Here is a 15,587-nt window from a genome sequence, read left to right as displayed (position 1 = left end):
CATTTTTTAAATCATGAAATTTAATTAAAGTATCCAGTTTAAATATAAATAAAATATTTTTTTTTTACATGTATAAAAATATAAAAGTTCAATAGTTAGCCTATATTTATAAATATTTACTCAATACACATTTATCTCCTGCTGAATCATTCTATTATAACATGTGAACAGGAAATTCACCTCAAATGTGTTCAGTGATTTTATCCAACTTATTTCTCACGTCAGAGTGGGCGTGACCATTTGTAAATTGAACGTTACATACGTCCGAGTGGGCGTGGCTATTTGTAAATTGAACGTTACCAGAGAATGTCTAATCATAGACAGTATAAGAAGTGGACAGAGCCATCTCATTGGATCTCAATTGAGACAAGTGAAGCCCATTTTTAGTGATTTCTTAGCACTTCCTTTCCTGACGCGCAGACTCAAACCGAGCAAAGCGTTACACGGACCACGTGAGCAACCCGTCTGTCTTCTAGTAGCTGTGCTAGGTATTCTGATTAATTATATTGTCATTTTGCCTCCACGTCCCCCCGATTGCCCGCGAGCTTCTCCTCCCGTCCATAGTCTCTCTACTGTGCGACAGAGAGTCGCGTGGTTATGACGCAATCGTTAGCCTACTTTTACAAAAACTGCTTCTACGGGGCCATAACATAAGCTACAAGGTAATGGAGCATTTTATACATTGTCGTGTTTCTTTAGAAATAAATAATGAACAAATGGAGTCTTCAAACGCCTCAGATGTAAAGTTATTCGCTGTCAAAGTGACGCCAAAATGAATGGGAGTCAATGGGATGCTAACTGCAGGTGAAGTTCTGCTACAAGATGGTGGCACGCGGCCGGCTTCAACTTCCGGTCGACTTCCTTCCCGCCTGTGTCTAATAGGAAGAGAATTGTCTCTCTCTGCTTACTTCCGGTTTCTGGACTGGGTGCAGTAACACGTCTCTGTCCATGCGGGGGCGCTTGCAGGCGAGTGCAGAATGAATGGAGGTCTATGGCAAAATACCCATCAAAATCCACTTTTCTCAGGATATAATTTTTTGTCTACTAATTTGAATGTTGTATTCGAAAGGAGATGCAAAGAAATTACACATTGCTGGGTGTTAGATTTTTTAGAGTCACTTATTTGCTTTAAAAAGTCTTTTAAAATGTCAATGACGTCATACACATCGTACGACCAGAGATACTGCTTCACGGCAATCCTTCACTCACTCTGGTGAGTTCGCGCTCTGCACTTTCTTTTCTCTCGAGGCATCGACAACACAGCTGACACAGGTAAATACACGTGCTAGAAGAGTTTTTGTTTTGTTTGTTTCTGGTCCGCTTCGGATGCCACGATGCCATCAAGTGGCATCTCTGGTCGTAATCAGTCCTTCACTGACCAATCAGCGTTCATTAGCAGAATGCTAGCGTGTTATGGGCAACAACAACTCAACCTGTAAGAAATCGAAAGGACATACGTACTCGTTCATTCAACTTTCGACCTATAACCCATGTTGAACTTGCAAAACCTACAATAAAATCTGAGATTTCTCAACGGCAATCGGGTGAAAGAGACACATTTAGCCGTCTAGCCCCATAGACTCCCATTCAGTCTGCACTCGCCCGCGATCACCTCCAGTGAAATTCTAATGGAACTGCAACCAAGATCGATACAATGGGGCTAATAGGAAGTGCCAAGGCTCTCCGTAGACGGGCTCTGACGTTACATACGCCAGAGTGGGCGTGGTCAATTGTAAATTGAACGTGTCTGGCTTCCGGTGTCATTGGCTTCCAGTTGTTTTTAGCTGTAAACATAAACAATTAGTTATGCTGCTTTCTCTGCTTGTCTGATATTGCAAACTAGTATTTCTTAGGCTACCATATCATTTTAATGTATTGGCTTAATTATAAGCACACTGTTTTGTAGCGCAAACAGTTTTACAGTTTCACTTTGATATTATTCTCGTTATTTCCCTATAGCGGCTCATTAATCGAAAGTCTAGCACATTCACAGAAAACAGCTTAACTTACTTCCGCTTTGGAAATAAGGTGGATAAAACACGTGAAAAACTCACCCAGCAAACAAAGCACAGCTAAATGAAGACTGATGATTCCATTGCTGATGATTTCATGAACGGTATAATTGGATTAAATGGACTGTGACACCTTGTGAAATGGTCTGTAACATTTTCTTTCTCGTGCCTCTTTTCCTTAATCAGTTTTGTTCTTTAACTCTTTTAGCCTTTAACTCTTTTTTTGTTAGATCTATTTGTGTTAGAAGTTTATTGCAAGTTATCTTACAAAGTTATCCTGAATCTCACTAGAGGGCAGCAGTGCTTTGAAGAAGAAAAAAAATATTCACAATCTGATGGAAAATATCCAGAATTCCAAATTTGATTAGATTTAACATTTGACTTAGTTCATAATATTCTGTTGTATCTAGTGATGAGTTTAGTGTTTGTGACCTGTAGCTATCAGATATGTGTCTCAGAATTTGAATGTGGTGGCGCTAAAAACAAATACAAAGAATAGGTTTGTAAAAAATGTGCAGTCATAAAGCTTAAAATATGCCATTGTCAAACATAGCATGTATTAAATGACATGCTGCTTAAGAGGGAATTCAATTAATGGATTACAGTGTTCATATTTTGTCACATATTAAGCTGCACTATTTAAATTGCACCACTGTGTGGCAGTATTTTCTGACTTTTCTTTTTTTAACATCAGTGGTTCTTTTTTTAACATCAGTGCCCAGAATTTACAAGATTACAATGCCATAAAATATGCTTAACTATATATATATATATATATATATATATATATATATATATATACATATATACATACATACATCATATATATATATATATATATATATATATATATATATATATATATATATATATATATATAACATTTATTTTATTTTTTTAACCATTTTATTTGGTTTAATTTTGGTTTGGTTTAAACGATTTAATTAGCATTTTCGCAGGACTTAAGTAAAAAGAGAGACAGTTTTCTTTCAAGCAGTATTTCTTTTTAATAGCTTTTAATAAACACACAAACACAAGCGTTGATAAGAGAGGCGAGTCAGAGGCACAGAGTTGGGTTCTTGTGAATGAACAGTCTTCATCAGAGCTCACACTCCTTCAGACAACTTACAGTACAGGTGTTTTCAGAAATTAAATTAAATACAAATAATATCACACTCTTTAGCCAGATCAAATTAATTCAACACTATTCAGTTTTTTCTTCTTCTTCAGGTTTAAGTCTTACAATGTCAAGTAACAATTGCAGTCTAAAATGTGTTAATGTTGGGAAATGAGCACATGCAACATTTTTCTAGTGCTGGTCCCATGTCAGAACAGACCACATATTGATTATATATTGATATTTTTAAGGGGATTATCAATCAATCACTACATACAGAAATCCCTTTACACACAAGTTTTATTGCTGCTAAAATAAATTATTCTACTGCAGCATAAAGGTTGTTTGTTCAGTCACAGAAAAAAAAAAGCAGAATGGGATTAAGTTAGACATTTATCACTACATCCATGAAAACAGGCAACATGTTCCGTTCATCATAACAAAACATTTATTGTTTTTGGTGTTGCAGGAGAAGTAATCTAATACATGGTCCTCAGAATAGGGCCTTTAATTGTAAGTAATGAGTTGTTAAATACAATCACATGCTATTACAGTACTTTGAGAATTACTGTGAGTAGAAACAAGGCATCTCAAGATGGTAGACATTGCAGCTTGTTTGCAAAATGTTTCCAATGCATGCAGATGTTACGATCTGTCCACCATCATGTTATCAGTGGTCAGTTTACCTAACAAAACTGCCACTTCGATGCTTTTAAATGTTTTTCCGGATACATCGCGTAATATACAAGAGGACTGTGAGCTGTCATTCTGATGCTTTGATTATTTAATGTCCCTTCATTTTATTTTATATTTTTATGCTCATCTGATTTGAATATGAAAGGCGTTTGCCTCAACTGTTTAATCATGTATGCCACAATTGTACTAACAGGTAACATGTGATCAAACCCATCAAACGTTATACATCTGAATTGTATTTGGATTTGAATGTAACATAAGCAACATTTATTAAACTGCCTTTCTCAAATCCTGCTAATACTGCTCTTAAAAGTAACTAAATCCAACTAAAATCAATAGTTCCTAGTCTCTGTTTTTACTACAGTTCCTCCATCACAATCTCCCAAAACTAAACTAATAACCCAGTGTTACTCAGAACACATTTTCTTTGTTTTATTATAAAATGAACCTTTTTTGGTGAGTACTGTATATACAGCATTGTGTTATAGGCACAAGCACAATATATTCAATGGCATTTTGATTTTGACTTTCATTCATGTTATGTCCTTCTAAATAAAGGCTAAATGGCTATTAGTTAAAGGAATGGTAAATACATAGCACCATTTTTTGTTGGAAAACAAAGAAAAACTATTTTTTTAAAAAGCTTTCAAAACTGCCGATCTAACCATGGTATTTTAGTTACTTCATCTATAATTCTCAATGCATCTTCATTGAAAACACTTCATTTCACTTTCCCTATAATTTAACACATGCACTTTGGTTAAAATACATCAAAAACCTTTTTATAAGTATTTTTTGGCCGTATAAGGAAAGAAGAAAAATGACACAAACACACATTATGGCTAATGATGCACGTTTCTGCGACAAACACGCTCTAGGCACTTGTTAGCTAAAAGAGGTACTTTGTCAACAGAGCAAACATATAATACTATGTACATATATGTAAAAAGTGTTATAAATAGGTTTTAAACCATAGATACTATATACATCTTCAAATGATGACGGTATTGAATATGTCTTTTCGGGGTGGCAGTGGGGTTGATTTTGACTGACCCCCGGGTGAAGATACTGTGTGATTTCACTTCTCTGTGGATGCAGTGCGATACTTTGGCTTCGAAGCTGTATTTCCATGTAGCGGCCATGAGAGGACAGTGCCACCTCACTCTCGCTTTCTCAAGATGACGTAGATTAACCCGCTTATGAATGCCAGAGGGAAGGCTACCCAGGCCAAGATGTAGGAAAAGCCATAGGACTCTGCCGCAGGGACCCACATGTAGTTCATTACCGTATAAATGATAGCTCCACTCATAACGAAAAGACCTGGAGAGGGAGGAAGACGAGAAAAATTAACCGTCTGGAAATGCAACAAAATGACTGATGTTACCCTATAAAAATCATATATTTGGGAATTCCAAGGTTGTTAAACATTATTTAAATATATATTTGGTCATTACATAATTTCCACACTTCCATTTATGCTATTTCATGCTTTTTATGACTTCAATACAAACTGTAGAAAATAGTAATAATAAAGAATATCTGCAAAGTTTTGGCTTTGTAAAAAGTTTTGGCTTTTTTTATTTGATCAAAAATACAGTAATATTGTGAAATATTACAAATTAAAATAACATTTTAAAAAGCAATTTATTCCTGTGATGTAAAAGCTGAATTTCCAGCATCATTACTCCAGTCTTCAGTGTCACATGATCCTTCAGAAATCATTCTAATATGCTGATTTGCAGCTCAAAAAACATTTCTTATTATTATCAGTGTTGGAAACAGTTGTGCTGCTTAATATTTTTTTGGAAACCATGTTTTTCAGGATTCTATGATGAATAGAAAGCATTTAAAAAAGCATTTATTTACAAAAATATATATTTTAATGCATCTTTCATAAATTAAAGTATTTGATTAAAGTAAAAAAAAAAATTAACCCCAAACCTTTCACATTTTTAAAGCTTTTTTCTTTTATTTATTCTTTTACATTAGAAATATTGTTTTTAAGGCTTTGGGAACACTTTTATGGTCAGGATATTACATTAAATATCCAATAATTTGTGTTGTAATCATGGCCCCCACTGAAGTTCCTCAGTACCTCTGTATTTTTCTAAGGTATATAATAAAAGTTGTGAAATAATTGCCTAATAATAACTTTATTTTGATGCTGCAAAGATTCTGTACAACGCCAAGATAAGCAACTTTCTCATCTGAGCTGATCAGCGCTCTTCAATGTCAAAATGACTGAGATGGCCAATCAAATCAACGATGCTGGGCATTACCGTTACTTTTAAAGAAGCAGAGCATTAATTAACGAAAAGCACGATTCTTCAGTTTAACTGGTCAAAAAAAGAAGATGCAAGTATTTTGGCCTCTGTGTACGGCCGTGGTTGTAATTGAGAATGACGTCTTTGCATACTTGTGTACAACAATAACAAAGAAACTCGCACAATATTTACTAAGTAACAGTCCTCCAACTAATTTTGGCCTAGTCTTGACTATGAAGTCTGCATGAAAGGAAGGAAACATGACAAGGCACTTTCAGGACTTTCGTTTATGCCAGGCGGACCACAGACCACCTTCAGAGTGCCAGTCTTGACATTTCATCTTGTGGCAGCAGCTGTGTGTCCTGTGCCAACTCAGTGGGCACCTGTAACTGTCTGGCTTTGTGCGGTTTACACCCTCGGCTCCCCTCTGACATTTAGCTTTCAATTAGTGTCCATCCTCTCTGATGAGAGTCGCAGATATGAACTTTAAAAGCCCTCGGTTTCAGTACGTACTGAAAGATCAAGCATTCGTCTCGCCTACAGAGCTATTCATTATCCAGGAACAGTAATGATTTCTAATAATATTCCATCTTCATTACATCTCAGAGAGACATTTCTAAGGAGAGCTATCATTTTACATTAGCTGCAGTAAATTACTGTAAAACTCATCTTCCCGTATCTTTTACGTGTATTGTTTACCATAAATGAAGAGAAACGGTTTGTTTTGGTGGCCTTGCCTATTTATAACTCTGCGTGCTGCATTATTTCATCTCAAGAAATCATAACTGAATTATTTGCAGGAAGTTTGCCTGTAACCGCGGCTGAGCGCATTAAAGGGTTTCCTGCGCCGTCTGTGGCTTAATGAGAGTTGACAGGACTCATTAGAGTAACAAGACTAAGGCCAAAGGTCTTTTCATCTAGCCGAATGAAAGCAGACACACCTCCATAGGAACAGAGGAGATCAGTCGATGTCATGATGATCTTTTATTAATAAATGCTAATTGATCTCAGATCACCTGAGACAACTAGCTCAAAAGCCTATACAAATATTAATTCTCCTTTGTTTCTACTGCGAGCTCTTTGGGTCCATTAACACTGCATGAGTGTGTCAGCATGCTATGTCAACCTCATTAGCATCTGCAAACAACCAAGTTGATCCATTGCATTGTTCACATGACGTCTCGATACTCACTAGCAAAGATCTGGAATGCTCCGGTGAGGAAGAAGCGTCCACCCTTCTGAAGTGTAAAGAGCTGGCAGAAGAACAGGAAGAGAGACAGGAAGCTGAAGATGATTGACAGGATCATGAGGGCTTGGACTGCCTGGATCCAAACTGAAAAACAGAAAGCATTTCAAAACATTAGTGCATTTACTTATTCCTGAATCCACTTAGGGCAGATCGAGCTTTGCAGAAATAAAAAACATTCGCTCTTGAGAAGGACATTTAAAATGAACACGAATGGGCATTAAGTGGGTCGTTATCTCTTTTCTCATCTGCTATTCTTGATCGATCACAGCAGAGTTGCACTTTTACATTGGCGTGCAACTGGAGATATGTATTATTGATAAAGACAGAGGTGAGTCTGCAAAAAAACAACACCATGATCAGTTCATAATGAATTATTCTTGTTGCCAATAAGATACAATTAAGTTTTGATGGTTGTTTCAAGAGCACTGGAGAATCCAGGAACCCTTAATGCATTTGTGCAAAATCATAATGAGGTTTCTGTTCCTAAAAGCTCTTAGCAGGTTACCAGCACCTAATATCGATCCTTTCTTGACGTCCCATGCAGGGCCAAAACACGGCAGCTCACAAGGAGCTCCATTAACTCTATATTACCTACATTTGATGGCTTTAAAAGCCTCCCGTATGTCATTTTTATCCTGCATTAGAGCCATTCCACCCTTTTATAAGTGTGGACAGCAGCATTAGTATTTTCCGAATAGCAGGAAACATTTCTTTCTTTCTTTAAAAATAAAACCTTACTGACCACAAACTTTTAAAAGGTAGTGTAGACTGATTTGCAAAACAAAAGCTTTGGACATTAAGTTCTTGGCATGCTTTGAGACTGGTTTGTGTGAGTTTGAGATTGATGAAGAATGCTGTGGCAGATGTTTTAGTTTAATGTTTAGCGTGTATTCTGGCTTTGGAATGTCCCATTATGTACAAAGAATTGTTTCTGTTTTAGAATTGCTATCCTCAGTCGAGTTTTAAAGGGATAGTTCATCTAACATGCAAAATCTGTCAGTATTTACTCCCTAGTTTAATTTCAAACCTGCATGACTTCTGCTGAACATGAAGATATTTTGAAGAAAGGGGTATTGTTCTTTGGATAATTAAAACGCTCTTGACATTAAGAAAATGGTTGTTTAAAAAAAAAAAAAAAATCATTAAAAGGTTGCTTGAGGAACCAAAAATGGTTCTTCTATGACATTACTCTGATAATGTAGGAGATGCGTAGTTGATCTTTTTCTATCTCAGTCTCTATCTCTTCCGAGCCCAAGCAGTAATAAGTGGAATGCATGGGTTGTCCAGCATGTCTATTTCTTATCCAAGGGTCATTCCTGTAGCATCATGTTTCTCTCTCTCTCTCTCTCTCTCTCTCTCTCTCTCTCTCTCTCTCTCTCTCTCTCTCTCTCTCTCTCTCTCTCTCTCTCTCTCTCTCTCTCTCTCTCTCTCTCTCTCTCTCTCTCTCTCTCTCTCTCTCTCTCTCTCTCTCTCTCTCTCTCTCTCATGTTCAGCTGTGTCTGCCGCTCCCCTTATAGCCACTAGAACTGTCAAGATCAGCCTACTACAGATTAAAACAAAATCAGAGCCAATACTATAGCCTTGAGAACAACCAGATCCTCTACTAGAGCCTAATGCAAGATAAGGCTAGATTCAGGCTGCAGGAAAATAATAATAATGTTAAGACCCTAATCTGATTTTTTTGGGGGGTTTTTTTGCTCATATGTGATTCTGATCTGTTTTTGTCATGACGGTGTGAACGGCACAAACCACATGGAATCTGATCTTTTCAATTCTTATTTGGGCCACTTCCATATGTGGTCCTAAATCCGATACAGGTCAGATGTTTTGCAATGCGACCTCGATCAGTCTGACTTTTACGTCACTCTACAGCAACATTCGTCACAATTCTGCGCTCATGGGAGTCACTTCAAAGACTTTACTTATCCGAAGTTATCAAGAAAGGTAGTCAGTGAAGGACAGTGATGTGCCAGAGCTCATAAGTATTACAGTGACAGCACATACAAGCAAAAAAAAACGAGGGCTTGTATCATAAATATTAAAAACTCTGCTCTTTTTTCGCATCCTCATCTTTGTTTTTTATTTTTTATTGCCTACGCATAAATTTGCTGGCTTCAACAACAGATCACACTATAAAACAATGTGTAACTGCTTACTTTAATGTCCTCCGAGTTTACTTCCATATGACAGCGTGCTGCGTGACGTCTTTTTATCGTTCTTTTGTACATGCGGATCATTTCAGGACCACGATCTGTTCACACTGGAATCTGATATTGGCCACATTTAAAACAACAATGTGAACAGCTATTCAAAAAAAACGAATCTGAGCAATAAATCAGAATTGAGCACTAGTGTAAAACGTAGCCTGAGACCCTCAGACACACAATTTACAATATCACATTGATTACATCCAGGAAAAGAATATAAAAAAACTGGAATACTCAAGATCATAAACAAGATCGTCATCTTTTCACTTTTGTTGGGAAGACTTGGTCGTATGAATGCTTCAAAATTCTAGCAATGATCTCATTAACTGCACAATCGTAAAACGTTTTTGAGCTTGTAAATATCTCAGAATGGAAACAATTGTGGAAATGGCATTTGTTTTTAGAACATCTCATCAGAGGCCATACGAGGATACTATTCTAGTTTGCATCCATAAATAATACAAGGTTCTGCTGCTATCTGTGTGTTTGCATACAGGGGCTACACTGCACCCACACAATACAAATGATACAATAAATCTCTCAATTATCTCTCAACAATCGAGTAAAAATAGAAGCACATCCCCTCATACAGTCCATTTACTCACTGTTACTAAGTTTATCCTCAGTTTATCTATCCTCACAAGAAGTAAACATTTGCAGTTTCCTGAAAAAAACGTTCAGCTGTACTCATTTTGTGCTTGACAACACCCTGTGTATTTCTGTCAGCAGTCATGCGGGGATGTGTATTTCAGGACAGAAGGTATCGTTTTTGGAAGGCGGAGGCCTTGTGTTTGCATTTAGAGGGGTACGTATGGTCCTGGGTGTGAATAATGTGGCTTAACAGATGATAAATATGCACCGGGGAAACATAACACAGGGGTGCGAGTATGTGCGCTAATACTAGACTGCCTTAACCCCGGTTTGGTCCATGAAACAGTTCTCTATATCAGGATGATGAATAGGATTTCACGCATGCTTCAGCTGCCAGTGTTGAGTAGCTTCGCCATGCCAGCTGTTCCGCATCACTCCCGGTGTAAAAAAAACCCAAAACATTCAGGTAATCTTAGGATGGTTTCGCGCTTGGTTTGTTTGCTTGTTTTGAACTCAGGTTCAATTTAACCCCATTGATTTGTCCCTGACCCTGCAGGGATTGTTTTGCATTACACTTTTAGCACTGAAGCACAGTATGTTTGTGTATTATCCTATGTAATAGTAAGAAGAACATTTTCCATTTTGATTCACCACCAACATCTTATACAGTACATACAGAAGGGCAATTATTTTTGTCTTAATTACTAGAGATGTGAAGAATTCGAGCAAAGAAATGTAGGTTTGGGTTAGCTCATTTTTTTTCCCCTAATACAATATACAACTTTTAATATTAAAAATGTTTTAACCATATTTATATTTTAACATTTTTAGATTAATAAATCCTGTAAAAAATATTTTCCATGCAAACTATTCTGTTACCTATTGTTGGCATGTACCTTTTTAAATGTGTTACCTAAAACATTTATGAATATAAATATTACAGTGACTGACATACACTACTGTTTTTTAAAAATGTTTTTAAAATAAGTATCTTATGCTCACCAATACTGCATTTATTTGATCAAAAATACAGTAAAAACAGTAATATTGTGAAAGATTAATATAATTTAAAATATCCGTTTTCTATTTTAATATATTTTAGCATTTATTTTATTCCTGTGATGACAGAGCTGATTTTTCAGCATCATTACTCTACTCTTCAGTGTCACATGATCCCTCAGAAATCATTCTAATATGCTGATTTGCTGCTCAAAAAACATGTCTTATTATTATCAATGTTGGAAAACAGTTAGCTGCTTAACATTTACGTTTTTTCAGAATTCTTTGATAAATGAACAGCATTTATTTGAAATAGAAACATCCTTTTGTAACAATGTTAAAGTCTTTATTGTCACTCTTGATCAATTCAAAGCATCCTTGCAGTACAGTACATAAAGGTTCACATTTTAACTGCTGTTGTTTGTGTGCAAGTTAAATGTCATCTAATTAAAAGACATTGCTATTCATGCACCAATAAAACCCCTAAGACCCTCATTACAGCCTAGAGACGACCGTCAAAAACCACCTTAAAGTGCAAACTTTTAAATAAAAACGTTTTTCCAGCACCGTAGCAACGGCACGTGAGCGAGCGCACGCAGGAGAGCAGGACAGAAAAGCCCTTCAGTATGTGCCCACCCCGCACCACACCCTAAACAAACACAGCACATTATAGGTGCTACGCCAACTGACCGAGAGCTATGAAATAACACAGCAAAGCATTCTGGTCCCGCCTCATTTCCAAAGTGCACAGAGAGGCGTTTCTCGCTCGAAAACTATGACATCATCTCACGCTCCGAGAACAGCCAACGGTGTAATAGAGAACTGATTGGGAATGTATAGTACTTTTTATCATTTAGAAACGAATATTATATTTTATATACATGTTTTATGGCATGATTAACTTAAAAATAGCAACTTTAGTTTGTATTTTAACTGAAAACTTGGTTAATACTCTCTCTCTTTCAAATTGCCTTCATTCTTTTATTGTAAAACACCCCGTCACTTGCATTTTGATTCGTGGACGTGACTCAAATCACACTATGTTCGGCCTACGGCTCTCTGATGCTACGCCATCACACGGATCAGTCTAAATCTAAGCTGCTTCAAATGCTCTACCTCTGCCCCACCCCAAAAGCTCTCAAACCTCTTTGCAACCCAGCACTCTCCACTCCCAAACAAGGGGCCCGAGCTCAGCACCAGCAACCAGACTATTTATACAGTCTGCCTGAGCTGATGTTTAAGAGGGGTCTGTTGTGGGTTGAAACTGCATGCTTGCATTCTCACCCCTAGATGGCAGTACCAAGGTTTGAGGCAGAGTGGGCACACCCACCATAAAGAGTGGTAAACAGGCAAAGGGGCTTTGACAGTAATGCCAGGATCAAGCCCTATGTGAATAACCTGCTATGTGTAACATAGCAACAGTGTCTCTTTAACCCTTGACAGAGAAGCAGACCTTTTCCAAGCTTGAAATGAATATCATTGCACCTTAAATGTTTGGTTTCATCATACATTCACTCTTAAATATAAAAATTTAGCAGGATCCTACCTCCAGTGTCAGCAGGGTCACATTTGTTCTCGTTATTGATTGTTGTGCAGTTTGTCCAGAGGTCTGAACTGCTGTTGGGGTTAGTAACCCATGCCTGTTAGAGGATGCAAGAATACTCATTAGCAGGGATTAAACATCCAAAATATTCTCTTACAGCTGCTTTGGCATATTTCGACTTTAATAATTACATCAAATGATTGCATAATTAATAGCTATCACATCATTTGATAGATAGATAGATAGATAGATAGATAGATAGATAGATAGATAGATAGATAGATAGATAGATAGATAGATCAAATCAAAGAAACTGCAGGATGGATACTTACACTGACTATAGTGGACACGAAGAGCAGAACCAGTGCTGCCACATGCAAGACGACGATTCCCAGTAAGAGGAGCAGCATGATGTTTCCTTACGGTTCTGTACAAACACCGGAACATTTTATTGATAAAGTACATCAATGACCAGTTAAAAGTTATAGTCCTTTAACATTATTTTTGCTATTGAATTTAGGTTGGTATTATAGATAAATATGTAAAAGTTTTATTAATAAAATATTAATACATTATATTATTGTATGTGTCATTGGAGTTTGAGTTTATAATATAATATAATATAATATAATATAATATAATATTCAGGCGTTTTTATGATCAAAACCAGTTGGTTTTAACCAGTGCATCAAAAGCTGATTGTTACATGGTACGTCTTGTAATAAAAAGTATTGTCTGATTTATTAAAACTTTCGGTGACACTTCATTTTAAGGTGACGTAGTTATACGTAGTTACATGTTCTTACTGTAGAAATAGTAAATTATGCATAATTACAAGTAACTAACCCTAAACCAAACCCTAACCGAAACTCTATAGTAAATATGTAGTTAATTAATATTAATACATACATGTAACGTAGCATGTAACTACGTCAACTTAAAATAAAGTGTAACCAAACTTTCTACAGGCTATTTATGAACTAGAATAACGTTAGCTGATCGACCGACAATTGCAGTTACTCAGAACGCAGAAAGTTTACAATGTAGGCTATACCATTTTTCACCATAAATTTTGGCGCAAAAGAGTGTCACAACGAATTTGACAAGAGCAAAACGGAATTTTAATGGATGTAAGTAATAAAGCAATCACAGTGTCCCTCTACAAAGTGCCAGAGCGCCAAAATGACTTAATTTATCCCGAATGCAAGAATTAGGCAACTGTCTTCTTCTGATCCGCTCCGGTCTTTTTACACTCATAAACAGTCACCGTACTTTTGTACTGCAATAATAAATCCAACTTACTGCGAGCAAAGAGAAAGTAAGTCCACAAAAATGGATGAAAACGCTGAAATGCAGTCGCGCCACTCGTTTCAAAAGCACTGCGTATTTCCAAAGTCCAGATTCCTGCGACTAGATTAACATGCTTTATGGAGCAGCAGCTTTAAAGAGTCTCATTATGGAAGCACTACGCCCTTTTTCTGCGTTGCTACGTCAGGGCGCGCCCCTGTAACAGCTCCACAGAATATCCACAGCACAAACTGTGCGTAAGAGCGCAGGAAAACCACCAGGCTCTTAGTCATACACACTCAGTCAGGAAAGCTGTGTTTGGTTCTCATGGATACCAACGTGGATGAAGAAAATAGCCTATACAGTGGTGCTATAGTTATATATAGCCTATGAATATGACTGATATCACTTTAAACTGGAATAATCTCTTTATCCTTTTGTGCAGTCATGGTTAAACTAACAAATGATCATACCATAATCACTGCAGTTTGACTTTGAACTCTATATTGTTTATAAGGCAATAGAGCCGGTGGTAGTAAAGAGATAAACTTATCCACTCTCTGTACTGTATGTTTTCAAAAGTGGCTATTCAAAGAAACTAACAAAAACAGTTTCAAGGCTTTTTTTTGCTTGTCTCATTGGGAAGTTGCAGGATGTTCTTTTTCTCCGGTTGTTGCTATAGGAATGAGTGATACAAACTTGTTAAATGGTGACTCTCAGTTCTCCCTGATACCGTCTGTGTGAAAATGAGTATATACCCATTAGCTGGCCTTTGGGAGGCCTCCAGGAATGTGCAGAATTCCTCTACAAGAGATTCCCCTCCCTTCCCCTCTCTCATCAGTCATCAAATTTAAAGTCAATAAAAAGAGGGAGGGCAGAGAGATACCGAAAGAGCGTTGAGTGCTTTTCCTGATATGAGAGATAGTTCATAGAGGGTTCAGATAATCAGGGAATAACCATGGACAACTGAGAATTATTTAAACCCTTTTGTTGTGGTAGGGGTGGTTTTCTTTCACTGCTTTGTCAGGTTTAAATGACTACATGATTTGTGGCTCGTACTTCACAGTATTATCAGGAGTCAATTGTGTTGTCTGAGGCTCTTTATGGTGTTCGTAAGGCATCGCTACAGTACCTCTGCTGGTTTACATAGTATTTACCTAGAGTTTACATGCTATTTTAATAGCTGACATGCTGTGGAAAACATTTTGTGTACCTGAGGGTACATATCTACCCATATATACAGATACATAGCAAATATAAAGAGATGACAGATGTAGATGTTGATTGTTCAGTAAGTTCAGGCTATGGAAAATGAGGATGGGAACTGAACTGATCAAAATGCTGCATTGTTGCGTATCTGTGAGAGTCCACACTTTTTTTGCCAGCAGCGTGACAGTGGCTTGTTGTTCTTGCTTATCACCCATTGACTCGGGCAAGGAGCAATAATCCTTGTGGTACTATGGAATGTTCTGGCGTTCCAGTTACACAAACTAGAGATAACATGTGGTGAATGCAAGCTTGACATGAGTGTAAACGAGGCCTTGTGTCTTCCATTATATCTGACTTTCCTTTTACTCAATCAGAGAGGACCGCTGGGATTTTAACTGTACTGTTCAACACTT

The 15,587-nt window shown here is 37.1% G+C and overlaps 1 protein-coding gene across 1 annotated transcript; it reads right to left on the bottom strand.

The window, feature by feature from the left end:
* Positions 1 to 2,994: 2,994 nt before the first annotated feature.
* On the bottom strand, positions 2,995 to 14,270 carry pmp22b (peripheral myelin protein 22b). Its single transcript, XM_084134330.1, has 5 exons — positions 13,981 to 14,270; positions 13,011 to 13,105; positions 12,682 to 12,775; positions 7,282 to 7,422; positions 2,995 to 5,145 (listed from the first exon to the last, which is right to left on the bottom strand). Exons 2-5 carry the CDS (start codon positions 13,086 to 13,088, stop codon positions 4,985 to 4,987), a joined length of 474 nt encoding a protein of 157 aa, XP_083990456.1. The 5' UTR covers positions 13,089 to 13,105; positions 13,981 to 14,270; the 3' UTR covers positions 2,995 to 4,984.
* Positions 14,271 to 15,587: the final 1,317 nt, after the last annotated feature.

This window comes from Abramis brama, assembly GCF_963993115.1.
Source record: "Abramis brama genome assembly, chromosome: 14".
Lineage (NCBI taxonomy): Eukaryota > Metazoa > Chordata > Actinopteri > Cypriniformes > Leuciscidae > Abramis > Abramis brama.
The sequence above is the reverse complement of the archived record's forward strand: the minus strand, read 5'-3'. Positions and strand labels throughout refer to the sequence as shown.

What these genes read in the sequence shown, in the direction of transcription:
- pmp22b (XM_084134330.1), bottom strand. Translation starts at nt 13,088, where the DNA reads ATGCTGCTCCTCTTACTGGGAATCGTCGTCTTGCATGTGGCAGCACTG. An exon ending in TGACCCTGCTGACACTGGAG is followed by an intron (nt 7,423 to 12,681) that starts GTAGGATCCTGC and finishes TCTGTTTTTCAG; the next exon opens with TTTGGATCCAGGCAGTCCAA. An exon ending in AGCATTCCAGATCTTTGCTA is followed by an intron (nt 5,146 to 7,281) that starts GTGAGTATCGAG and finishes CTCCCTCTCCAG; the next exon opens with GTCTTTTCGTTATGAGTGGA.